Source organism: Paramisgurnus dabryanus, chromosome 7 (genome assembly GCF_030506205.2).
Source record: "Paramisgurnus dabryanus chromosome 7, PD_genome_1.1, whole genome shotgun sequence".
NCBI classification, from domain to species: Eukaryota; Metazoa; Chordata; class Actinopteri; order Cypriniformes; family Cobitidae; genus Paramisgurnus; species Paramisgurnus dabryanus.
In genome coordinates this window covers 1,366,383-1,392,919 of record NC_133343.1, presented here as the reverse complement: position 1 = coordinate 1,392,919, position 26,537 = coordinate 1,366,383, and the positions used below count along the sequence as shown (strand labels likewise).

Genomic DNA, 26,537 nt, shown 5'->3' with positions numbered 1-26,537 from the left:
CCTGAATCACTTGTGAGACTGGATAATCTGGTTGCTTCAATCTTATCATCTCATCAGTTACATACCAAAAGTGCAGAACTGTTTAAATGTGAGGTGGGTTAATAAGATATTTTAACCATTTTAACTTTAAACATTTGGGGGGTTATGAGCTTTAAAATTCTGTTTGCATTTACAAAGTTAAAATAAAAGTTTTCATCCCATTTTATTTTAAGCTGCATGTGAAGTCTGATGATATTTCTCCAATGCAAAAATAAAATATATTGTATGTTATGTGTTAAAGAGGTAATGTTAACTGATATAAAGAGGTATTAATAAATGTAACGGGGGACAGGTAAACTATACTATGACAAATAGGGCATAGTAAAATCTTGGGTACACATGCATGTTTTGTGTGTGTGTTTATGTTTGGCTACTTGTGACAGTCAAATGTTTGTGACAAATACATTGTAGCAGAGTAAGTGTAACTCAGAGCTCAGAAACTGAATCTGAAAGGTACAGAAAAAAAAACAAAAAGCAGTGGCCTCCATAATTCTCAAATAGAAGATGTTTTGTGATTGGAAAAACGAAGCTTCTCAAAGCTTTGAATCAACTGAATTGCTTCGAAAAATGATTCACTGTTTCGAGGCGCTCAAAACACCTAAATATGGTGCCACTGTAAACCCAAACAGTACAATGTACTCATTTAAAATTAGTGAACTGTACTCAAACCAGTGAAAAAAGATTATTTAACTTAAACCCCTGTAGAGTGGTGCCAAATCCTGACAAAAAGATGAATCCAGAGGAAACCATTTTCTAAAAACATTCAAGTCCTGTTGAATCAACATCTGTATTAATTTAACTAAGGCCTAGTTCTGTCTTAAGCTAATCCCAGTCCAGGAAACTGCCAAATATGTGTAAAAATAACATGATGCTATCTGCACACTAGAACATAACAACATTTATGAAAGGGAAGGGGGTCTGCATACCTGTTGAGATCACTTCTGTATAACTTTAATTATAACTTTACTAAGACCTCAATGATGAAATGCATCTCTTTATGCTATAAACAGATTTGTGTACTTTATTTTTCCTGTTCCATTATTTGGTTCAGGAACGGTTTGATTATTTTTTTGGTTGGCTCTTTGTGAGAGTAACAGCTATGAAGTGACTTGATGTCCAGAATAAACTGCCAATAGATGGCACAATTACAGACTTTACCAGAACAGACTGTAAAACTAGATTGTAGTTATCTTACCTCTGCCACACACTCCTAACACAGAACTGAAACTACTTTAATACGGCGGAGAAAAACAAATATTAGCTGTAACGTGAGGTAAGATATTACAATATTTTACATTTTCAGATTATTCACATCACACTTACAAAAAGTTTAAAGGAATTCAAATTAACCATGGTTTAATTATAGTAAAAGTGTAGTGATCATGTTTTTGATGTATTGGTTACCATTAGTAAAAGCAGGTTAATTTGGGGTAACCATGCCTGTGGTTTAAGGGTATTAATTTACTTTAAATTAATCCATTAAATAAACTTAATATATATATATTTATTTAATTTAAAGACATCTGTATGATTGTGATGTTTATTAATAAAGTTAAATAACATAATTCTGCATTGCATTGTTTATAAAGTTATGGATAATGTTATTTTAAATTATTTGTAAATGTTATAAAATGAATAACTAGCTATGTTAGATTACATGATTTTCCCATGTTGTTTATTTTTTGTGCCTGTAATTTCTTAAAGTAACAACAAACAAATATTGCATCAAAAATGATCAAAAGTAATCTGAGCCATCCTGCGTCTTACATTTCTAAGTTATATACAATAATGCAAGCATGTGTACAGTGTAACATTAAAACGTGACACAAACGTAGCAATATATTTGCTGGAAATGAAGTCTGATTTCTTTCTATTTTTCTTTGCTCTGTAATTTGGTGTTTTAATGTCTTTTTTACATAATAAACTTATATAATATCATTAAATGTAATTCATTATAAGCACTACTTTTCTATGTTAACAGGAACAACAGCCTGTACTATAGCATGCTGTGATGATATCAACCAGCTGTCATCATGGCTTCTGATTTACCAACATCAGTTTTTGGTGGGTGACTTTAAAACCCTTTCCTTTGTAAAATGTTTTAATTTAAAGAATTATGTAATATTAATTTAACTTTTGGTTTCTGTTTATTATTTACAGAAAGTTCCTCATCAGAGTCAGAGATCAAAATTGTTCTTCTAGGCGATACAAGAGTTGACAAGAGTGACATAGCCAAATTAATTCTGGGCTGCAAGACTCTGAAAGGAGAAGAAATTGGGCTGTGTACTTTATATAAGAGTGAAGAAACAGAAAGAAAGATCAGTGTTGTGGACACACCAGGATGGAGTCCAATTTCAATCGAACAAACAGCAGAGAATATAAAAACAGAGATTGTCAGATGTGTGTCTCTTTGTCCTCCAGGCCCTGATGTTCTTCTTCTGGTGATACCTGTGAAACAAGAACCTTCACCGTATGAGATGACAGAAGCACAGAAGCACATGGAGTTGTTATCAGAGCGAGTCTGGAAACACACTATTGTGCTGTTTGATTGTGAGGAAGAGATTGAGGATTCTGTCATCAACGAACACATTCAAAGTGCACAGACAATCCTAGAAAAGTGTAAACGGTTATGTGTTTATCGTAGGGGTTTCAATCAAATGACAAATCTCTTTAATGAAATAGACGATCTGGTGAAGAAAAATGAAGGAGAATTCTCTATGGCACAAATTTATTATGAAGAGATTCAGCCTGAAACTCAAGTGTTTGATAAGGGAGAGCTCAGACAAAGACGTGGAAGTAAAGAGATGGACCTTCCTAACCGTAAGCATTATTTCATAACACCACAAATCATAAAATCACTTTCTCATTTTCCCAATATATTAAGCTTTTGTTGCTGTTTTCCATTTACAGTAAGAAAACGATTTGACATGGAGGAAAAGAAAAAATCTTTCTGTGCTGCCAACCATGGAGTTTTGAATGATCGGACCATCAAACCTTTCTCAGTGATATTGATGGCTATAATTGGAGCTTTGATTTTTTGCAGGATCTGAAGATGGTGCTTTAGGTTTTACTTGCAGTTTGACCATTTGCATTTGCACTTACATTTATTTATACTCTTAGTCAAAACCACATAGTGATAGTTCGCCGTAACCAGCTTAGTCTCCCATAAGGAGTGGTAAGGGTTTAAGCAGTTCAAACAATAGAGAGAAAAGCTTTTTTCCCCCAGAAATATTTTTGTCATTTTATAACATCTTGTTAGGTCTGTTTTTTTAACACATTTTTTTCTCATTTTACTTACATTGAACGGGTAAGTCCAAGGAGGCTTCCATGTCGTTCAGCCATATGAATGAGTAAGGGATAATGTAGACGCAGCCGGTAGTTATCGGGAAATAAGCCCCGACAGTGTGATCAGGATCTGACGCGAAGCGGAGGGTCTTGTATCACACTGAAGGGGCTTATTTCCCGATAACTACCGGCTGCCTCTACATTATCCCGCTTATTACACGGCTACTTGTCACATAAGAAAAAAAACTGGACGTGAATATGAATTTGAAACATTTTATTGGCATATTTGTTTTAAATTAACATTTTTATCCTTCCGCGAAACTTTGCACAGATGCATAAAATGATCGTAATACCTTATTAAGATCCTCTGCTTCATACTTGTCTGTCTCCATTTTTTCTCTTTTAGCCAGTCTTTGAGAAGTTTTAATGCCCATTCTGTATTTTTTTGTGTGTTGGCTTCGTAGCTGTCATGCTCTTTTTTGTCAAGTTCAGTCTCAGTAAGCTGTCTGTGTCTTGTCGTGGTTGTCCAGTGTCACAAAATGCCGCCAAACAGTAATCTTTATTGATCTTTATTGGCGCGGAGCGATTTTACTCGTACAAGTAGTACCGGCTATGCGTTATTACTTTGGAGCAGTTATTATTTGAAAAGAACGAACCTGCAAATGTCTCAACTGACCAATCAGAATCAAGCATTCCAGAGAGCCGTGTAATAAACTATAATAACAGAGAGGGACAAAAAGCACTAGCCTACCAACGCGTTTCCACAACGCGTTTTTGTCACAAGGTGACGATCTTTTCAGGGGCGGAACCAAAGTAGGGAAAAAGTTGGTTCCGCCCGGAAGTGTTTCCACCCGGACCGGAAAAGATGGACACCGGAACTTCCGGTAGCGCCGCGGGAGGAGAAATCAACAAATCAAGCGCAGCTGTGTGTAGTTAACAAGAGCGGCTGGTGATTGGAGGACACGCTGAACAAGGCAGTATTTAAGACCAGCTTAAATCACAGTTTGGGTGTTGTTGTGTGCAGTGTTGAAGTGCTGCGTTGTATCCGTCTGGTACGCTGGTTGTGGGCTGTTAATCTCTCTCTCTCAGGCTGAAGCTTATATGGCTGTGTGGACTTTGTGAACCTTATTGGTTGAAGGAAGAACGGAAGCGTTGGAAACTGAAACACAACAAAGGAGAGGAAACGGAGTATAGCGGATACCTCCTAAGGAAGGAGGGCGGCCCTACCCCTAAGATAGTGTGGTGGGTGAGCCGAAGGAAAATTGGCTGAAGCTAGTCACAGCGACGAAACTACCGACTAGACCGTATTATCCATCGCCGAACAGACCTCGGCGAAGTGGAGGAAGACGGGCGTCCTATGTGTACACTTGAGTGTAGTGGGTGAGTCTTTGTGCTGTGGAAACTTTCACTTTGACGTGGTGCTGTGTATTGCTGTGTATTGCTGTGTGTCTCGTCAGACAAACCCCCGCCTTCACACACCTCGTCGAGGGAGGACGAAGAGGCTGCCGGTTCTAGTGAATCCAGTCAAATATATGTTGTGAATACGCTTCAGGCCTATAGTAACGGTGTGGTGCCCCGGAACGATTTCCCGTCTTGACATTTGGGTGGATTAAAATGTGGCGGTGAAGAGCTGGAGGATTTGCGGATGTGTGAGTACGACCAGGGGTCACTGTTGTTGATGCCTTCATCTGTGTAATACTTACCGTTGCAGAGAGAGAGGTGTAGTAAATCCCGCCTGTCCCGAGGTCTCTACAAAGGGGCGCCCCTGTCCGGTGTTCGACCGCCCAACTGGTAGCGAGGAGAGGGCAGCGCTCGGCCCGGTAAAACAGTGCGACGTGTTCACCCCTCTGCATCCACCGAGCTCGTCGAGAGGGTTCGCCCCCGACGCTACATTGGAACTGCTTGCTCCGTCGTAAGTCCGCCACCCTGTTTAATCCGAATCAATCTATCTAAGTCATCTGATTGACAGGAACAGAGAACGTGCTGTACAGAATTGGAACGTGTGGAGCACCACGAGAGGAACAACCATTGTCCACCCCGTACTTATTGTACGTTGTATCCAGTGGAGAGGTGAGAATAAACCAGTCCAGAGTAATTGTGTTTTGTGTCCCCGCCATTACCTGTAGAGAGGAAGAGAGAGAGAGAGTGAGCGACACCAAGGGAAGCTGTGTGCAGCCCGTACGTACCATACGTTGAATCCAGCGGAGAGTTGAGAACAGACCAAGTCCAAATAACTGTGTCTCTGTGTCCCAGCTACTGCCTGTGGAGAAAGAGAGAGCGAGAGTGAGCGACACGAGAAGAAGTCGTGTGCATCCCGTACTTACGTACCGTACGTTGAATCCAGCGGAGAGGTGAGAACAGGCCAAGTCCAAATAACTGTGTCTCTGTGTCCCAGCTGCTGCCTGTGGAGAGAGAGAGAGAGAGAGAGAGAGTGAACGACACGAGTAGAAACTGTGTTCACCCCGTGCTTACTGTACGTCATATCCAGCGGAGAGGTGAGAACAGACAAGTCCAAATAACTGTGTCTCTGTGTCCCAGCTGCTGCCTGTGGAGAAAGAGAGAGAGAGAGAGAGTGAACAACACGAGTAGAAACTGTGCTCACCCCGTGCTTACTGTACGTCGTATCCAGCAGAGAGGTGAGAACATACCAGTCCCAGCTAACTGTGTCCTTGTGTCCAGCCTGTAGTCGGCGGAGCAAGGAAGAGGAGATCGCCGCCTGTGGAGAAAGAGAGAGAGAGAGAGAGAGAGAGAGAGAGAGAGAGAGAGAGAGAGAGAGAGAGAGAGAGAGAGAGAAGAAGGAAGGAACCCTATACTTACCCGACTCCATTTCAAGTGAAGGCGAGGGGAGGTCCCTCGCAGTTGGTAGTGACCGACTCCCTGTGTCTGCAGCCACCTGTAGGAAAAGGAGAGGAAAGAGATACATGTGAGATAGAGGAACATTGTTACCACCACCCCCCCAGAACACGCACGGAGGGAAAACCCCACAAGGAGAAAGGTACGCTAAAAGGACACTTTAGGCCCAACACTCATCTTGTTTTATTTCTGCCTCCAGGAGGAAGAGGAGGGCGCCACAAATAGCTAAGACCAGGCAGGAGCCAGAGTCTCACACCCCTTGGTCTGCAGTGCTCTGGACCCCTGTTGTCCCCCCCTTCCCTTCCTTTCCCGTTACTCTTCCGGGCCACGGCCTACCTGGAGGGCAGAGCCGAGAGTATTAGTTTTAATTGCCCCTTTCCCATTTCCCAAGTTCATTTTAAATATTTAAATAAATAAAGTTCTTGTTTTATACTTACCTGTACTCGTTGTTGTCTGGTCATTGGGTTGGCTTTGGGGACCTCCTCGAGGTGGAAGTTGAAAAGGGGCGTGGCTTAGCCTATTAGTAGCCAGCCCCGGGGTGTGACAGATTTCATTCAGAACACGTGAACTAGCTGAAACGGACAAGGAGATCAGTGAGTACATAACGGCTACCATAGTTGCCACACGCATTTGGAAAGGGGAGGTGGTAGAGAGCACTGGTTGTTTGAATGCAAAATAGAATTCCACCACTAGATGTGGGTAAATTCTACTTATTGCCCCTTTAAGCCTACAAACCAAAGCCTACAGAAGCTATAATGACATTAATGTATCATAATGTGAAGTGCAGTTAGCATTTACTGTTAATAATTATTAAAGGCGGGGTGCGTGATTTCGTAAAAACACTTAGGAAAAGGGAGTCGGGCCGAGTACCAAAACAAACTAATCAGCAGTAAGGGGCGTGTCTACTGATCGACATCATGCATGGGTTGCGTATGTGTGGGTCGGGTCTATCAAATGAAGGGTCCAGATTCTATTGGGGTAGGGGCGTGATTGTTTAGGTGATTTCAAATACCACAAATAGCTAAATATATTTATCTTTATTGTAGACTACAAATCCTCCTTTGGCTTCACACTCCATCTCAGTAGGAGTGTGAAGCCGAAAAATGATGGTAAGCACACAGTTAACGGTACCCATTAACAATAGCTATTTTATCATGGTTATAATATAAATATAGAATGTGGACACATTACTATAAACTTAAATATATAACTTAAATAAGGATATCCAGTCTAATTTAAGTTTATATTTATTCAGCCTTAAGAAGAGGTTTCTAAAAGTTGAGGTTTCTCCATTCAAGTCTAAGTTGAGGTAGTTCCAGTCTAATTTAAACCAAGGCATTCCCAGTCAAACTTTAACTGAGACAACTTAAGTGTAAGCATCAACATCTAATATATCATATAATGTTTGAATTAAGAATAACTGACCCATTTCGAATATGCCAAATGTAACAATTTATTATGCCAGGCAGGTTCAACATCAATTAAAGAATACAAAACAGAATATATAGAAGAGAGGAGTCGCAAGCCCGAAGCTCCGTTGAGCTTATCAGCTACATCCTATTTTTTCACTATCTTATTCCTATCTATATAATATAACTTATTAGTTTATCTTAGGAATACTTTACCTTGACGATTACTGAATTGTATTACTAAGCGAAACGATTTTATCACTAGTAACACCCAGTGTTAGCATATAGCCCACTAGCATTTCTTACCGTCCTTTTACTTAAACCTGCCTTCGTTGGCGATGTAATGGCGGATTCATCCGAGGTATGCTTTTCTGATCTTTCCACACCAGATCGGAAAGCTGTGAAGGAGGTGCTGCCCGGCCTTCGCAGAGTCAGCGTGCCTCACATCACCCTGACCTCAGACGCTCGTAGGCGGCCGAGGAGTACTGCGAGCCAGCACCCGTCTCGATGCAGCTTCACGGACCGCGTTCAGGCGAACGGAGACGCCATCGCCCAGCATGAAAACGGTAAGACTCCGCTTGTCATTGTAACCTGCACTACTTGCCACATGTACAGTTTAGCTTCTTCCGTCAGCATAGAGGGGTTTACATGTGCTAAGTGTATTGAAGTAGTAAGGCTGACGGAGAAGGTTGCTGAACTAGAAGCGCGCATCCGAACGCTAGTTGAGGACAGTAAGACCGCTAATGTTAATGTTACAAACACTGTTTCGGGTGCGCCTAGTGTTAAGCGTAATACACATGGCTCGGTTCCGACTTCAGAGTCAAGGCGGCTGACTAACTGGGTGACTGTCAGGCGGCATAGTCACATTCGGCACCCAAATCACGCTCCTGTTTTAATATCAAACAGATTTTCTCCACTCAGCAATACACCGGCTGAGACGTCTGTTAAAAGTGCCCTGTTTATTGGAGATTCTATACTCAGGAACGTTGACATTGAGGCACCAGCTACCATAGTCGACTGTATACCGGGAGCCAGAGCGTCTGACATTAGATCCAAATTAAAAGTGCTGGCTAATGCTAAATGTAAGTTTTCTAAGATTGTTATTCACGCCGGCACGAATGACACCAGACTCCGCCAGTCGGAGATCACCAAAGATACTATTAAAGAGGTGTGTGAAATTGCAAAAACAATGTCAGACAATGTAATTTGCTCTGGTCCCCTCCCCGCCTACCGGGGGGATGAAACTTACAGTAGATTAGTGTCTCTTCATGGCTGGATGTCAAAGTGATGCCCTAAGCATAACGTAGGGTTTATAGACAATTGGAAGCATTTCCGGGGAAGACCTGACCTGCTAAAGAGAGATGGCCTCCATCCGTCTCCGGAAGGTAGTGCTATACTCTCTAGAAATCTGACCAATAGTCTTACTTTTGATATTGTCTGACTATCCAGGGCCCAGGTCAGGAAACAGACAGATCGGCTTACCCATCAGTCTGTTAGCTGCCTTGACATGTCAAGATCACATATATCCCAGCACATAGAGCCTTTTTTACCAGAGTACCAACACATCTCGACTGTGTCTGTTCCTCGAACAAATAAATACAGAGCACCGTTTACCTCGTCTCGTACAAATCTTATTAACATAAAATTAGAACACAATACATTAAAAGATGAAACTCAAATGTTAAAATTCGGCCTTCTTAACATTAGATCGCTTACCAATAAAGAACCTATTATCAATGAAATAATTACTGACCAAAACTTAGATGCACTCTGTTTAACAGAGACCTGGCTTAAAGCAGACGATTACATCAGTTTAAACGAATCCACCCCACAAGACTATTATTATAAACACGTTCCTCGTCTAAAATGGAGAGGGGGTGGTGTAGCTACAATATACAACAAAATGTTCAAAGTAAACCATAAATCAGAACTAAAATTTAATTTGTTTGAAATAATACTGTTAAACATGGAAATAACTGATCGTAACAACAAACAGCTTTCGTTCATTTTAGCTACCATATATAGGCCTCCGGGCCACCACACAGATTTTCTTAAAGAAATAGCAGACTTCCTATCTGAGCTTACAGTCACTGTAGACAAAGCTCTTATCGTTGGTGATTTTAACATCCATGTGGATAACTCAAAAGATGCATTAGGACGTGCGTTTATGGATGTTCTAAATTCTCTCGGTATTAAACAAAACGTGTCTGGACCCACGCATACTCGTAAGCACACATTAGACTTAATTCTGTCACTCGGACTCAATATTAATGACATCGAAATATCACCCCAGAGCGATGCCGTTTCAGACCATTGCCTTGTGTCATACACAATACTTCTAGATAGGACCGTTCAGTCTACAACATGCTACAGATTCGCCAGAACAATAATTTCCACCACTAAAGATAGCTTTATTAGCACTCTTCCAGACCTGTCTCAAATGAAACATGTAGCAGATAACCGTGAAGATCTGGATATTATAATAGAAAACCTGAACAACGTTTGCTCTAGCACGATGGATGCCGTTGCTCCCATACGAAAAAAGAGAATCAAAGAAAAAACGCCAGCTCCATGGTATGACCATCATACTGCAGCCCTTAAAAAAGTAGCTAGAAAAATGGAAAGAAACAACCGAAACACAAAGTTAGAGGTATGGCGTTCAGCATGGAAAGAGAGTGTTCAACACTACAGACAGGCTATTAAAACCGCCAGATCTACCTATCTCAGTACGCTTATTAAAGAAAATCATAACAACCCTCGTTTCCTCTTTAGCACAGTTGCGAAACTGACTAGAAACAAAGAACAAACAGAAACCAATAGTAAATTCCAACACAATAGTAACGATTACATGAACTTCTTTACTAACAAAATTATTTCTATTAGGGAAAACATAGAAACTACGCAAGCAGCCACCACTCTACCCAATAGTACATTGACCACTAGATTATCATACGAACATCTTGAGTCATTTAAACCTACTACAATAGAAGAGCTCTCTAAATTAGTAACGTCATCTAAATCATCGTCCTGTATATTAGACCCCATTCCCACAAAATTACTAAAAGAGGTATTTCATGTAGTGTCCGACACGGTACTAAATATCTTTAACTCATCGCTAGAATTAGGATACGTTCCAACAGCTTTCAAACTAGCAGTTATTAGACCGCTCATTAAAAAACCAAACCTTGACCAGGGAGATCTTAATAACTTTAGACCAATCTCAAATCTACCGTTTTTTTTCTAAAATATTAGAAAAAGTAGTGGCCAGCCAGCTACGCACATTCATAGCGAATAATAATACATATGAAAAGTTCCAATCAGGATTCAGGCCCCACCATAGCACAGAAACAGCGCTGCTTAGAGTTACAAATTACCTCCTATTAACATCCGATCGTGGTGAAATCTCAATCCTTATATTACTAGACCTTAGTGCAGCATTTGACACAATAGACCACAGAATCCTACTCAATAGACTAGAAAACTATGTTGGCATCAGTGGTCAGGCGTTAGCCTGGTTTAGATCGTATCTAACCAATTGATATCACTTTGTTTATGTAAATGAGGAAGAGTCCTATCACTCCCCCGTTAAATACGGCGTACCTCAGGGATCAGTTCTAGGCCCTATCCTATTCTCGTTATATATGTTACCTCTAGGAGACATTATCAGGAAACATAACATAAGTTTTCACGGCTATGCGGATGATACCCAGCTTTACATCTCATCACATCCTAGCGAAACCCACCAGTTTGCTAAGCTAACAGACTGCATTAGTGATATTAGGGACTGGATGGCACATAACTTTCTTATGCTAAACTCCAATAAGACAGAGATACTTATTATTGAACCAAATCGCTCCAAACATAATATGTCAGATTACAAGTTGCCCATAGATGGCTGCACGGTGGTGCCATCTTCCACGGTTAAGAATTTAGGCGTAATGTTTGACAGCAATCTATCTTTCGATAGTCATATCTCCAACGTCTGCCGCACAGCATTCTTCCATCTTAGAAATATCTCAAAAATACGCCATATGCTGTCTGCATCAGATGCAGAAAAGCTTATCCATGCTTTAATGACCTCTAGAATAGACTATTGTAACTCGTTACTCGGGGGATGCCATGCAAATCAGGTAAACAAGCTTCAGCTAGTTCAAAATGCCGCCGCAAGAGTGCTTACTCGATCTAAAAAGTATGACCACATTAGTCCAATTCTGGCATCTTTACACTGGCTACCAGTTAAATATCGCATACAATTTAAAATATTACTAATCACCTACAAAGCCTTAAATGGCCTAGCGCCCTAGTATATTAAAGAACTACTATCAGAATACAATCCACCACGTAAACTGCGATCACAAAATTCTGGTTACTTAATTATCCCTAGAATATCAAAAGTGTCTAAAGGTGGTAGATCCTTTTCCTACTTAGCCCCTAAGCTCTGGAATGATTTACCAAATAATGTTCGAGTATCAGACACAGTCGAACAATTTAAATCTAAACTTAAGACATTCTTCTTTAACAAAGCATTCACATAGAATGTCCAGTAAATGTACTTTTCCCGCAGTAGTTATTTTGTCTAGAGGCACTCACATACCTCATATGGGTAATTTACTCTTGCCGCAATAGTTAGCCTGTCTGGAACCGAGCTGAATTAAACCACTATAATGTATGACACTTGCATTACATGTGAACGGCCCCTACGCTAATAGAATTCTGTTTTTGTCTCCCTGTCTCGTCCTCGACCCTGAGGACAATGAGACAAACAGACCCAGTTCCTGTTGCTGTGAAGGTCATCACACCACTGATCTACTGGCTGTCCTTCAACGTGACGCCCAACCGATGCGCGACCAACGGCCACCGGCTGAACCAGTTTAATCTGCTTACACGCTTCCTATCCCTACCGTGTCTATATATTATAAATATAAATATAAATTTCTCCCTAGGGATTTTTGTCCTTCTAGGAGTTTTTCCCACCGGGTTTTCTCCTAGGGGGGTTTTTTAGTCCCAGGGAGAGTCAGCCAACTTTGGCTTAACTTAGCACTTTACTGTATACGTTACATTATTAATATGCTCGCTTACACGGTTTTTTATCCTTAGCCGCTATATTCTACTTCTTATACTATGTATTGATTTTCAATGTTCTCCTCTTCATCTGCTCATGTAAAGCTGCTTTGCAACAATTAACAATTGTGAAAAGCGCTATATAAATAAAATTGAATTGAAAAATTGAATTGAATATAATTCAATTCCAATTATTTGAAATTATCAACAGTTGCAAAAGTTACAAAGTCATACCTGGCAATAGACACTCTGGCTACAGAGTACATCTATAATAATTTAACCAGCTTCCATTATGTTTAAATACACACAAAGTGTGGGGAAGATTCTTGCTAAAGAATGCTTCCCCGAGTCTCTTGCCAAGCCACCTTATATACACAGAATGAGACAAAGAATAATAAATCTCAAATCAGGATTTGGTTGGTTGGTTCTCGTGACCTGAAGGAGCATCAAATGGGACTGTTAACCATCTGTAATCTAGATCTTCTCATGAGGTGACACCCCTCGCAGGAGTACAGATTATGTCTTAAGTTCTAAACTTTGGTAAACTTTCTCCTAGAATTATAGAAATTAGACCTTTATACCCATCGCACCATGACCTTTAAAACGAAACCAAACATGAAGACGAAACCTTAGTAGCATCACAACACAAAATGCATATGACATTCCATATTCAATAGACCTTTAGTGAACTGGAATTTCAGAGAGGAAGACAGAGAGGTTGAGTCCTGGTTATCAGCACCATCTGGGGATTTTATTGCTTTATGGATATCTCCACAAGCAAACCCAATGCTGATCTCTTGAACAGCTACTACAGGTTGTTGTCTTGGAGGTAGAATGTGAATTCTTTAAAGAATATTTCAGATTTAATCACGGATTGTTTTATAGACACAATCCCATGCAATATATATATATATACCTGCAGTGACATGTCTGGAGGGAAGTTGTTCTGGGGTGCCAAATCCTGACCATAAGCTGAATCCAGAGAAAACCATTCTCTAAAAACATTCAAGTCCTGATGAATCAACATCTGTATTAATTTAACTAAGGCCTAGTTTTGTTTTAAGCTAATCCCTGTCCAGGAAACTGCCCAATATGTGTTAAAATAACATGATGCTATCTACACATCCTTTCTTAGAGTAAAATTAACACATCCTGCAACATAACAAAATAAAAAACAATGGGGTCTGCATACCTGTTGAGATCACTATGGATGTTTGTATAATTAGCTTTATTATAACTTTACTTAGATTTTCAATGATTAAATGCATCTCTTTAGACAAATAAACAGATTCGTGTACTATTTTTTTCCTGTTCCATTATTTGGTTCAGGAACGGTTTGATTATTTTTTTGGTTGGCTCTTTGTAAGAGTAACAGATATGAAGTGACTGGATGTCCAGAATAAACTGCCAATAGATGACATAATTACAGACTTTACCAGAACTAAATCTAGATTGTAGTTATCTTTCCTCTGCCACACACTCCTAACACAGAACCGAAACTACTTTAATATTGAAGTATAGGAGAAGAAAAACAACTAGCCTGTAACGTGAGGTAAGATATTACAATATTTTACTTTTTCAGATAATTCACATCACACTTACAAAAAGTTTAAAGGAATTAAAATTAACCATGGTTTAATTATAGTAAAAGAGCAGTAATCATGTTTTTGATGTATTGGTTACCATAAGTAAAAGCAGGTTCATTTGGGGTAACCATTCCTGTGGTTTAAGGATATGAATTTACTTTAAATTAATACATTAAATAAACTTAATATATACATATATTTATTTAATTTAAAGACAACTGTATGATTGTGATGTTTATTAATAAAGTTAAATAACATAATTCTGCATTGCATTGTTTATAAAGTTTACATGAATTCTGTTCATTATAATTAAATTATTTGTAAATGTTATAAAATTAATAATTAGCTATGTTAGATTACATGATTTTGCCATGTTGTTTATTTTTTGTGGCTATATTGTTTAAAAACAACAAACAAAGTTGCTGAATGTTGCAGAACAACTTTACTACAGCCATCTTGTGTCTTACATTTCTACATTGTCACAATGTTGCAAGCATGGCAAGTATAATGTTGTAACGTTGTAAAAATAAAACATGACACAAAAGTAACCACAGCGTAAATGTGTTTGCTGGGACTGAAGTCTGATTTGTTTCTTTTTTTCTTTGTTCTGTAATTTGATGTTTCAATGTCTCTTTGATATAATATCATTAAATGTAATTCATTATAAGCACTACTTTTCTATGTTAACAGAACAACAGAAACAACAGCCTGTACTATAGCATACTGTGACGATATCAACCAGTCGTCATCATGGCTTCTGATTTACCAAAATCAGTTATGGGTGGGTGACTTTAAAACCCTTTCCTGTGTAAAATGTTTTAATTTAAAGTATTATTTAACATTATTTTAACTTTTGGTTCTTGTTTGTTATTTACAGAAAGTTCCTCATCAGAGTCAGAGATCAAAATTGTTCTTCTAGGTGATACAAGAGCTGACAAGAGCGACATAGCCAAATTAATTCTGGGCTGCAAGACTCTGAAAGGAGAAGAAATTGGGCTGTGTACTTTATATAAGAGTGAAGAAACAGAAAGAAAGATCAGCGTTGTGGACACACCAGGATGGAGTCCAATTTCAATCGAACAAACAGCAAAGAATATAAAAACAGAGATTGTCAGATGTGTGTCTCTTTGTCCTCCAGGCCCTGATGTTCTTCTTCTGGTGATTCCTGTGAAACAAGAACCTTCACCGTATGAGATGACAGAAGCACAGAAGCACATGGAGTTGTTATCAGAGCGAGTCTGGAAACACACTATTGTGCTGTTTGATTGTGAGGAAGGGATTGAGGAATCTGTCATCGACAAACACATTCAAAGTGCAGAGACAATCCTAGAAAAGTGCAAACAATTTGTTTATCGTAGGGGTTTCTCTCAAATGACAAATCTCTTAAATATAATAGACGATCTGGTGAAGAAAAATAAAGGAGAATTCTCTAGGACACAATTTTATTATGAAGAGATTCAGCCTGAAACTAAAGTGTTTGAGGGAGAGCCCAGACAAAGACGTGGAAGTAAAGAGATGGACACTTCTGACTGTAAGCATTATTTCATAACACCACAAATCACCTTCTCATTTTCCTAATGTAACAATCTAATTTAGCTGTTTTTCAGTTACAGTAAGAAAAGGAAATGACACAGAGGAAAAGAAAGAAAGTGTAGTGGCTATCAAGCATGAACTTTGGTATGATGTGGCAGCACTACGTCGGACAATGAAATCTTCCTCAGTGATATTGATGGGTATAATTGGAGCTTTGATTGGTGCAGTCGCAGGGTCTGGACATGGTGCTTTAGGGGCTTGCGCTGGATTAGTTTCTGGTATCATTGTGGGAGGTTTACTTGCAGTTTTGACCATTTACATTTGCACTTACATTTATTCATACTCTTAATCAAAACCATGTAGTTATAGTTTGCCGTAAGCAGCTTTGTCTCCAGTAAGGTGTGATATAAATTTGGGTTTAAGCAATTCAATCAAATGGAATACGGAATATTTTATTTATCCTTTATTCTCTATTTTCCAATATTTCTGTCATTTTATAAAGAGTCAATATCACTATAAAGTGCCTTTTCTGTTCACATCAGAATCACTCAGACATCATGAATATAATCCAAAATAATTCTGAAGTTTTATTATAAATGGCCAAAAAGTAAAATGATAAGTCTGTTGAAATATGTTTTCTCAGTTTATACTATTTTCTTTGATTGAATGTATGCAATTTTGGCATGTCTCACATGTCTTAAGACACTGCTCAGCTAACTTTAGTGTAAAAAGTGAATAAATGACATAAAATTCAAAAACTTTTTGATTTGTCTTATTGTCCTCAACAAGTTATTTGATAAAAACAAATAATTTTTACAATTTATATTCAATTTTCATAATAATATTAAGCATTTTGCATGTGTCCCAAAAACTGCTGTCCACCCTGTCATTTTGGGGTAAACGCTGATGTGACATCATTTGAAGTGCAGACAGTTTGCATTTACTATTAATAATTATTAAGTCTGTCGTGTTTGAGTCTTAACCAGTGGTCTCGGTGATCCTGTCATTTGTATAATATTTACTGAATGGTTATTCATTAAATCTGTAAATTAGATGATTTATTGTAGACTATTCCTCCTTCGGCTTCATACTCCATCCCAGTAGGTGGCGGAAATGCACCGTAAGTTTAACCAACTGCTATAAAACACAAACGAAGAAGAAGAAGAAGAAGAAGAACGGATCTGCGCATGCCCGGAAATACACGTGAAGCTTCGCCAAAACCAAAACTCACCATACACGGGTGAGCTCAAACTGTAGTTTATGTGCTTTATTGTTTCATTTATTAGTACCTATTTATATGAGTCTTATGTGTAGTTTATTGAAGTTATGTTAAACCATCAACGTGTTTTAAATGAAAGTGAATGAATTACAGTTACACCGGTCTGTCGCACTGTAACTATACATTAAAAGAAGTATTAAACTGTGCTCAACTTTTGTTTGACAAAACACAGATGTCATATTTAGTTTTTGAACTGACTTCATGTTTGACTTTTATATAATGTTTTGTTATTTTGACAGTATGAGTATTTAGATAAGAGATTAGATTTATTATGCAGTTTCTTAAAAAGCGGTTCTGTTGTCACATTTGTGTTTATATCTGTTATCTCTGGAGGACTCAGTTGTGAATCATCTATCATCTCTGGTATCTCACTCTCTGCTAGCATCATAAAACACAGTCACAGTATATAAATGTCTTGAAGGGATTCCCAAACTTTTCATTTTGCGTCTCACTGAAATAGGTGACCCATCAACACATTTTTAAATGAGAAAACATGCTTTTTTCTCTTATAATTGAGTATTGTTCATTTTCCTTGTCATTTTATTAATAAAGTGTAAGTTTAATTGAAATATCAAAATAACTTATTGTCTATCATATCAAAGTCATTATCATTACTTGTTGTCACTAATTGGACTAAAGTGTTTTTATATCATTTACCACAACAGCCAAGCGACTTTACGTGACCCACAAGTGTGTCCTCCTGACCCACAGTTTATTAACTCCTGTCTTAAAGCACATCATTATTTCATCATCTCTTACTAATAATAAGTATTTTGTTGTACGTTTGTTGTGTAGGTCAAGATGAGCAAACGTAGATCTGCAGCCCTGACTGAAGCTCAGTGTGTATCTCTGGTCTGTCTCATCTATTATTATTATTTATTCATGATTTATTTTATTTTTTTACATTAAACACATGCAGATATTGGCTGGGAGTATGAAATGTTTCCTGAAAGATTCATTTGTGTTTAATTTCTGAATTGTATTAAGGCTCAAAAGATTCTGCGGGAAAGATTCTGTCATCAAAAACTTCCAGATCGACCTGTGGGTCTGGAGTCACAGCACAGGTGAGCTTATATATAAACACCTGTTGTGTGTGTTTTAACTTTAACCCTGTGTGTGTATTCGTGTTTTAACATTAACCCTGTGTTTTCAGGCACTTGTTGGAGTTGTTGAGGCGTACAGCAGTTCATGGAGAGAGTAACTCTGTACTTATTGTTGGACCGCGTGGAGCTGGTAAAACTATGGTACAAGTTTTTAAATATTTCTTCCTTACATGCCTGCCTGTCTGTCCATCAATTCATTGTCTGTCAGGCTGAAGGGTTGAATCTGCAACAAGGGCATCTACTAGATTTACTGTATTATTACTGTGTTTCAATTCTTAAACTTGTTGTCTTGGTGTCATTTTGTTTTATTGCTCCATATTGTCTGATTTTCTTGTTTCTGGTTTGTTGATAAATAATTTTATAATCACATTGTGTACATTTCCATCTAAGTTCTTGAGCTATGTTGTGAGTTTTGTTATTCACAGTGTTTGTTGTGTGTGTGTAGCTCCTAGGTTGTGTACTGAGTGAGCTGATGAATCTGAAGGAGGTGCAGAAGAATGTTCTCCTGGTGGAGCTCAACGGTAAGAAAATATAATCAGACTTTATAAAAAAATTCATATTTCTTAACTGATTTCAATTGGATAAATGAGCTGAGCTAATGCTAACTAGGGCTGTGCAAAAATATCCATACGGCTAACTATCGTGATAATTTTTTCCACGATAGTGTATAGATATTTCCATCTCTACTATCGATATTTTACAAATTTAATAATCCCTTTGTGTGCGTCAAACAACCTCCTCCGCCGTTGCTGTTGTTGTCACTGTCTAGTTGTCTGGCATATACGCCCAATGTCTCAGAAGTTAGCGGGAGTGAAAAAATGGCAGAAAATTTAAAAACACATTCAGCTTTCAAAGCCGACGTGTGGAAGCACTTTGGCTTAAAAAAAAGAAAAAAGATCAGCTCTATTGTTTTTACATTTTTTATAAAAAAAATGAAAAAGCATTGCAATGTATTGCAACATGCAACGTATTGTATCATATCACGAGGCCCTTGCCAATACCCATCCTAATGGTAACAGTGTTGATTTGGTGATCACAGGTCTGCTGCAGACAGATGATAAAATCGCTCTGAAGGAAATCACCCGACAGCTTCATCTGGAGAATGTTGTTGGAGATAAAGTCTTTGTGAGTATCTGAGGTTATTATTTCTGTTGTTTTTGATATAAAATGTTTTCTGATTAGTTCGTGTGTTTCAGGGCAGTTTTGCAGAGAATCTGGCGTTTCTCCTGGAAGCTCTGAAGAAAGGTAAGACATCGTCATCATCATCACATTGCTACAGTCAGTCTGTATATGTTCTCCTCATTGATGTTTTGTTAGGTGATAAGAGTCGCAGTCGTCCTGTGCTGTTTATTTTGGATGAGTTTGATCTGTTTGCTCATCATAAGAACCAGACGCTCCTCTATAATCTGCTGGATGTTTCTCAGTCTGCTCAGACACCTGTGGCTGTAGTCGGCCTCACCTGTAGACTGGTGCGTCTGCTCTCTTCATACGTCACACCTTCACTTATTCATTTTATAAAGTAAATATACTGTTAGTTATTTATTGTGTTTTACGTGTACATGTTGTGTGTTTTGTCAGGATGTGTTGGAGCTCCTGGAGAAGCGAGTGAAGTCCAGATTCTCTCACAGACAGATTCATCTCTTAAGCTCTTTCTCATTCACTCAATATGTGGAAGCGTTCGGCTCTCAGCTCAGTTTACCTCAGGATTTTCCAGATCCCAAATTCAGTGCTGAGTGGAATCACAGTATCACGGTACAAACACAACAGATGTGAACAAACAGCTTCACTAGATGGAGCTTTATGAGTTATTTACAGCTGATGGTGGTGTCTGATCTGAACAGGTTGAGCATTGAGATGACAAAACAGTGAACACTAGGGATAAAATCGATCTAAAATGTTAAATGTGTAATAGCATCTGCTAACAACTCATTTCTAAACATTAAAAATATTGATCATGCATTTAAATATTGATAGATTGTCACTGTTTTTCAATCTTTCTAGAAATTACGTGAGGATAAATCTGTGGAGGAGATTTTGCGACGACAGTTTAACTCCAGTAAAGACTTTCGGTCTCTGTATTCACTGCTGGTAATCAGTTCATCATGTTGTGTTGATGAATCAGTGTTTGTGTATTCACGTGTGTGTGTTTGTTTATTCATGTGTGTGTTTGTGTATTGTAGTTTTTAGCTGTTTGTCGTGTGTCTGTATCTCATTCGACTCTGCGTGAGTCTGATCTTCTTGAAGCCAGTCGATTGATCACCGCTGATCCTAAAGCAAATATCCTTCACGGTATGGATTCAATATATTTCATGATCCTCTTTATGTAGATCTATTTGAATTGACTTAAAAGATTAAAGTGAATTTAACATACACGCTTACGCACACATTGAATATGTTTGTCCTTCATCAGGTCTGTCTGTTCTGGAGCTGTGTCTTATTATCGCCATGAAGCATCTCAATGACACTTATGATGGAGAACCTTTCAATTTCCAAATGGTCCATAATGGTATGACATCACAAACCCCTGAGATTTAACATGCCCCGCTTCCTAAATCGCATACTGTGACAGTACTGTATGTACTGAATTAGATAAAATGCCTACTTATTAACCATTTAAACACTACCTACTAGGGCTCACTGGATAGTAAAGTGTCTATTGGACACAGAATCAGACACATTAATCGCATCACATACTGCTTTTCGCCTACTATATAGTAGGAAAGTAGGTGGTTTCAGACACAGCGATGATGTTTTGCAGGCCTGGGAAAGTCTGAGGAGTCTATGGAGATTCAAAAAAGCCTGAAAGTCATGGAAAAGTTTTGGGATTGTCTATATAGTTATTAGGGGGTAACAAACACATTAACATGTATTGATATATGCTGTTGATCAAATAACTAACGCTATGATGTATTTAAAGCATATAAGTTTAAATTAACATAGAATTTACCCCTACTAGTTTTACTGGTATTACGTTTTGCATTAATACATGATTGTCATCCATTACCAGTGAATCTTTCTTTTCAATGAGACTGTGATCTGTCTAAATGATTCATTCTCAAGTCAGACTTAAAGGTGCGCTGTTTCAAACAATGACATGTTTGTCCTGTGGCGGCTACCGTAGCCTCACTTTGCGTTTCGAACTCTGCAATTCACAATCCCACCACTAGATGCTGCTAAAAGTCCCACATTGCACCTTTAAACGATTCATTGTGCATGATTATTAATGGATTGTTATATTCACATTCATGCTGAAATAATGTCATGATATTACTTTAATGCTGTATATGTCTGTCAGCTAAAATATAAATGTGCTTTTAATTTTCTCCCTCAGAGTTTACGAAGTTCATTCAGAGGAAATCTCACTCCATTCATAAGTTTGAGAAGCCTGTGGTGATGAAGGTCAGCGTAAACTCTCACATGTTTTAATGTCTCTCACATAGTGTGAAAGATCAGCCTTTGATTTCATGTTTCAGTTGTGATGTTTCCTCATATTAATGTGTAAAATCAATGAAAAAAAGGTGTTTTAACATTTCAGGCGTTTGAGCATCTTGTAGAGCTGGAGTTGGTGCGTCCGGTCGACAGCGCTGCGTCTAAAGTTCAGCGTGAATATCAGCTGATGAAATTAATGCTGGAACACGGACAGGTGATGGAAGCACTGCAGAAATACCCACAATGCCCTACAGATGTCAAACAATGGGCTCTGTCGGCATTCGCCTAGTTCTGTAAATCAACCCAGAAATACTGTGTACAAAATTGTGTATAGTTCACTTTGCAATAAAAGTTTATTTAAATACTGATATGTAATGCTTTAATGGTTCTCTAAGCGAATCCATGCGTTTTAGACCATAAAACATTTCTTGTTACATACAGCAAACATGTCCTCACTATCTGCTTGCTTCCTGTCTGCTGATCAAACTGTAAAAAAACGCGATCTCTGTAGACAGCCCAGCCTCCACAAACTGCAATAATAACAAACTGGCCAAACCTACACCAGAAACCATAACAAAGTATTCTAACCAATAAACGCCAAGAAGGATTTGGGGGTTGGGTTTGGGCGCGTTCATGAAAGCACGGAAGGGAGGGGGAGGAGTTAACTACGCTCAGTTTGTTTGAAAACACATTTCAAAAATAAACACACAGATTCGCTTAGAACGCCTTTAATGGTGATTAAAAGATTCAATGATTATTATAAACACTGCGAAAGCTATCAGTGTTGATGGTCAATAATGTAATATATCACTTGAGAATGTACAAATATGCTAAAATAGGAAATGCTGATGACACAAATGTTTAATGGTTTGAAAACACAAGATGTGTTTTTTTTTACTCTGTTATCTTGCTTTTCTGTATATAAATTATGTGTGAATATTCCCAAACACCTTTAAAATCTCTATATAGGAAATATGACATACTGTAGTAGGCTATGTCTTCATAAAAACATATATATAACCTTATAGTAGGATTAAAGAATCTCCATAGTAGGAATAAAAAATACGATGCATGGGTGCCATCAACTGTGTGCTTACCATAATTTCTCAAAATATCTTCTTTTGTGTTCAGAAAAAATAAAAAATAAATTTATACATGGTTTAATACAACATGAGGATGAGTAAATGACTGAATTTTTATTTTTGGGTGAACTTTCCCTTTAAGAGCACAATGGTGACCAGTTTAATTTAAGGCAGGCACGTTTTGAAAATAATTGTCTTTGAATGTTTGATTCCCAAATAGTTTCAGGGCCCTGTCTAAAACTTTTAATCAAATATAAATGGTGCCATCTAGTGGACTTTCATGAATAACAAGTATGAACAAAATGTACACTCATAATGGCATACATAAAAAAAACAATAGCAAGGCGCACAAATATTAGGAAAAATAAACAAAATATATATAGGAATAAAATGGGGGTCATTTATGCTCTAAAATATCAAAGTCTCTTATCAGTCTAACAAATTTACGAGCCTATAATTTGAAAATGGAAAATAGCTATAAAGAAAAATCGTTTATAAACATAGAAAATGAATGTTAGATGAAAATTAAAAAATGATAATGGATTTAATTATTGTAACTGTAACACACAGTTAAAATTAAAGAATGAGAACCATTATTATTAATAATATTAATCCTATAATCAGTGAAATTTTCCTCACTGCAACCGCTTTTTCATAAACAGTGATCAAATTTTGAAGCGTCGAATCGAATTTGTTCATAAATATAACATTTATTTTAAAGTTAAGAAGTGTAATGACTTAGTCATTATTTACACTGCACGAAAAAATCCACATGGTTAGTTAATTTTTTAGGAGGTACGATGATCCGGTTTGTCTGTGTAGAATTTGTCACGCCTCCTCGATTGTGGTTGGTTGGATGGCTCGGCACCCACGTGGCCCAGATAGATGACATCATGGAATTTAGAACGAGTGACGCAACAATGGTGTGACGCGGCTATATAAAACGAATTCTGCAGGACTGCAAAAAAAAAAAAAACCTGAAAAAAAAAAAAAACGATTTCTGCAGTGTGTTTGGTCATAAGTGGTAGGGGTAGAGGCTGTTAAGGTTGAAAACACTCAGATGAGAAACAATGCAGGACAGGTAGGAGAAATTACGAAGCACAGACACTTGTAGACGATAACTGCTTTTGGTAATATGATAATTAATTAACATGCTTTTTATTACAGTTTATTAAGCTCATACCTGTCAACAAATATTCTTTTTTCCCCCGGACTCTCTTATATTTCACACTCATATCCGCCTCTTTCTCGTTTTGTTATTTAAACTGCCGTAAATTGTATGACCTAAACCGTTAAATAATATTATAAGGTTGTCCAGTTGGCAGATTTTGTAGGAAACGCATCGTACTCACAATCAATACCTCTTACAAATTTATATCCAATTGTGATCTCAACCTGGCAACATACAACCCTATGCACATAGATATCTGAGTAGGCGCGTGAATTTATGATATTAGTATAATTAGTGTAATGGTTCCCGCGGAAAAACATAATTCATAAATTTTGATGGACGGAAGACTTTTAATTTGTTATCTCGAGGCCAAATACAACAACACACATGACTTTTTTAATGTGTATCGTGTGTTTATCACGGGGATATTTTTGGCGTTCAGGAGTCTCTCAGATTTTGGTACCAAAATGTTGACGGGTATGAGCGTTGTGTAAATTGACACAAAAATGATTGATGACAATAATGATTTTTTTTGTCTTAATTGTGCAGCGCTTTCACCCTTCCACCTTTAGTATATAGAAATTGTATTGAATTATTTGTCGTTTAACCAAATTTTCTAGCAGGTGTCACAACAAACCCTCAGTTTGTTACAATTAACTAAACCTATGGGGTAAGTTGTAACATTTACACTCCGGTCACTTTCGGTGTAATTGTAAGGTAACAGTAGGTAGGTCTCAACTTTAAGTATTCATTTGTGTGTGTTGATTGTGTAAAATATGATTTATCTAAACTTAAATATTTTTTTTTTGAATGACAGAGCCAAAGTAAAAATTATATAATTATAATTAATTATATATATTTTTTAATGACATTTAAATAAAGTTACATTGTTTTTAAATGTCCAATAACTATTCAGAAACCCCTATAAGACAGGGGTGGTCGAGTAATGTTAGACCCAGGGATTATATTTGGGTTGCCAAAAAAGTCACTAGAAACATAATTTCTATACATTCTACAGAATCCGTAAATCACAAACAGGATTTAAGTTGAACCATTTGTTTCCAATGCTATACAAAAGAAGGAAAATGTATGCTGATAATTTTCTTGTTTGTCATGCACATCCACAGATGCTGGATTGGATTGAGATCTGGAGAATTTGGAGGCCAAGCAAACGTTGTTGTACATAAATACACAGACAGATAGATAGATAGATGTGTAGTAGGTAGGTAGCTAGCTAGGCTAGTCTGTATTGTAACATATTGTGTAGATAATTTGGTGTAATAAAAATCAAGTTGTCCTCCAAAGAGGGGGGGTGGTGGCGGGCCAAAAAAATAGATAGATACGCAGATATGTAACTAGGTAGGTAGATAGATAGATAATAATGCACACATAACACTGTTTATTACACGGCTCTCTGGAATGCTTGATTCTGATTGGTCAGTTGAGACATTTGCAGGTTCGTTCTTTTCGAATAATAACCGCTCCAAAATAATAACGCATAGCCGGTACTACTTTACGAGTAAGATCGCTCCGCGCCAATAAAGATCAATAAAGATTACTGTCTGTTTGGCGCCATCTTGGGACAAACACTCGACAACCACGACAAGACACAGAGAGCTTACTGAGACTGAACTTGACAAAATAGAGCATGACAGCTACGAAGCCAACACACAAAAAAATACAGAATGGGCATTAAAACTTCTCAAAGACTGGCTAAAAGAGAAAAAATGGAGACAGACAAGTATGAAGCAGAGGATCTTAATAAGGTATTACGATCATTTTATGCATCTGTGCAAAGTTTCGCGGAAGGATAAAAATGTTAATTTAAAACAAATATGCCAATAAAATGTTTCAAATTCATATTCATGTCCAGTTTTTTTTCTTATGTGACAAGTAGCCGTGTAATAAGCGGGATAATGTAGAGTCAGCCGGTAGTTATCGGGAAATAAGCCCCTTCAGTGTGATACAAGACCCTCCGCTTCGCGTCGGGTCCTGATCACACTGTCGGGGCTTATTTCCCGATAACTACCGGCTGCCTCTACATTATCCCTTACATAATGCACAGTATATACATCTATTGTCTGTATTGTAACATATTGTGTAGATAATTTGCTTTAATAAAAAATAAAGTTGTCCTCCGAAGAGGGGGGGGTGGTGGCGGGCCAAAAAATAGATAGATACGCAGATATGTAACTAGGTAGGTAGGTAGAAAGATAGATAATAATGCACCTATTACACGGTATAATGCACTGTATATTAATCTGTCTGTATTGTAACATATTGTGTTTCCTTTAATAAAAATAAAGTTGTCCTCCTAAGAGGGGGGGTGGTGGCGGGCCAAAAAAATAGGTAGATAGATATGTAAATATGTAGCTAGCTAAGAAGATAGATAGATAATGCACAAATAACACTGTATAATGCACTGTATATACATTTATTGTCTGTATTGTAACATATTGTGTAAATAATTTGCTTTAATAACATTTTGCCATGAGCGCCACATCTTTGCCTAAAAAGGCCCACATGTGATTTGATATATTTGGCCCATTTTTGCTATTTTACATGTGAGCCACTTTAGGTTCACATTCCTTTTATTCAGGCCATAAGAAGGCCAGCAGTGCTGCATCTTTGCCTGAAGTGGCCCGCATGTGCTCGCTGTCTGGGATTAATCTTAATAAATTGTATTGTATATATGAAAAAACATTGT

The 26,537-nt window shown here is 37.8% G+C and overlaps 4 protein-coding genes across 4 annotated transcripts; all 4 read left to right on the top strand.

Moving 5' to 3' along the window:
* The first annotated feature begins 1,041 nt into the window (after positions 1–1,041).
* On the top strand, positions 1,042–16,494 carry LOC135783238 (GTPase IMAP family member 4). The gene is made up of 4 exons (XM_065293901.2): positions 1,042–1,312; positions 14,924–15,014; positions 15,111–15,764; positions 15,841–16,494. Exons 2-4 carry the CDS (start codon positions 14,984–14,986, stop codon positions 16,113–16,115), a joined length of 960 nt encoding a protein of 319 aa, XP_065149973.1. The 5' UTR covers positions 1,042–1,312; positions 14,924–14,983; the 3' UTR covers positions 16,116–16,494.
* Positions 1,301–6,613, top strand: LOC135783240 (GTPase IMAP family member 4-like). The gene is made up of 4 exons (XM_065293902.1): positions 1,301–1,312; positions 2,021–2,103; positions 2,200–2,859; positions 2,950–6,613. The coding sequence occupies exons 2-4, from the start codon at positions 2,073–2,075 to the stop codon at positions 3,087–3,089; spliced, it is 831 nt and encodes a 276-aa protein (XP_065149974.1). The 5' UTR covers positions 1,301–1,312; positions 2,021–2,072; the 3' UTR covers positions 3,090–6,613.
* Positions 5,567–12,817, top strand: LOC141282438 (uncharacterized). Its single transcript, XM_073815318.1, has 3 exons — positions 5,567–5,675; positions 6,004–6,319; positions 7,976–12,817. The coding sequence occupies exon 3, from the start codon at positions 8,194–8,196 to the stop codon at positions 8,872–8,874; it is 681 nt and encodes a 226-aa protein (XP_073671419.1). The 5' UTR covers positions 5,567–5,675; positions 6,004–6,319; positions 7,976–8,193; the 3' UTR covers positions 8,875–12,817.
* Positions 16,495–16,883: 389 nt separating the features above from the next.
* Positions 16,884–21,945, top strand: orc4 (origin recognition complex, subunit 4). The gene is made up of 14 exons (XM_065293898.1): positions 16,884–17,006; positions 17,841–17,897; positions 18,033–18,109; positions 18,199–18,289; positions 18,594–18,669; positions 19,188–19,273; positions 19,345–19,393; positions 19,466–19,617; positions 19,727–19,900; positions 20,150–20,236; positions 20,329–20,437; positions 20,559–20,654; positions 21,480–21,547; positions 21,684–21,945. Exons 2-14 carry the CDS (start codon positions 17,847–17,849, stop codon positions 21,864–21,866), a joined length of 1,299 nt encoding a protein of 432 aa, XP_065149970.1. The 5' UTR covers positions 16,884–17,006; positions 17,841–17,846; the 3' UTR covers positions 21,867–21,945.
* The last annotated feature ends 4,592 nt before the right edge of the window (positions 21,946–26,537 follow it).

Excerpts from the sequence above, each read along its gene's own strand:
- LOC135783238 (XM_065293901.2), top strand. The coding sequence starts at position 14,984 with ATGGCTTCTGATTTACCAAAATCAGTTATGG. Across the intron at positions 15,015-15,110 it reads TTTACCAAAATCAGTTATGG|AAAGTTCCTCATCAGAGTCA; the intron begins GTGGGTGACTTT and ends TGTTATTTACAG. Across the intron at positions 15,765-15,840 it reads AGAGATGGACACTTCTGACT|TTACAGTAAGAAAAGGAAAT; the intron begins GTAAGCATTATT and ends GCTGTTTTTCAG.
- LOC135783240 (XM_065293902.1), top strand. The coding sequence starts at position 2,073 with ATGGCTTCTGATTTACCAACATCAGTTTTTG. Across the intron at positions 2,104-2,199 it reads TTTACCAACATCAGTTTTTG|AAAGTTCCTCATCAGAGTCA; the intron begins GTGGGTGACTTT and ends TATTATTTACAG. Across the intron at positions 2,860-2,949 it reads AGAGATGGACCTTCCTAACC|TAAGAAAACGATTTGACATG; the intron begins GTAAGCATTATT and ends TTCCATTTACAG.
- orc4 (XM_065293898.1), top strand. The coding sequence starts at position 17,847 with ATGAGCAAACGTAGATCTGCAGCCCTGACTGAAGCTCAGTGTGTATCT. Across the intron at positions 19,618-19,726 it reads TCGGCCTCACCTGTAGACTG|GATGTGTTGGAGCTCCTGGA; the intron begins GTGCGTCTGCTC and ends GTGTTTTGTCAG. Across the intron at positions 20,237-20,328 it reads GGTCTCTGTATTCACTGCTG|TTTTTAGCTGTTTGTCGTGT; the intron begins GTAATCAGTTCA and ends TGTGTATTGTAG.
- LOC141282438 (XM_073815318.1), top strand. The coding sequence starts at position 8,194 with ATGTACAGTTTAGCTTCTTCCGTCAGCATAGAGGGGTTTACATGTGCT.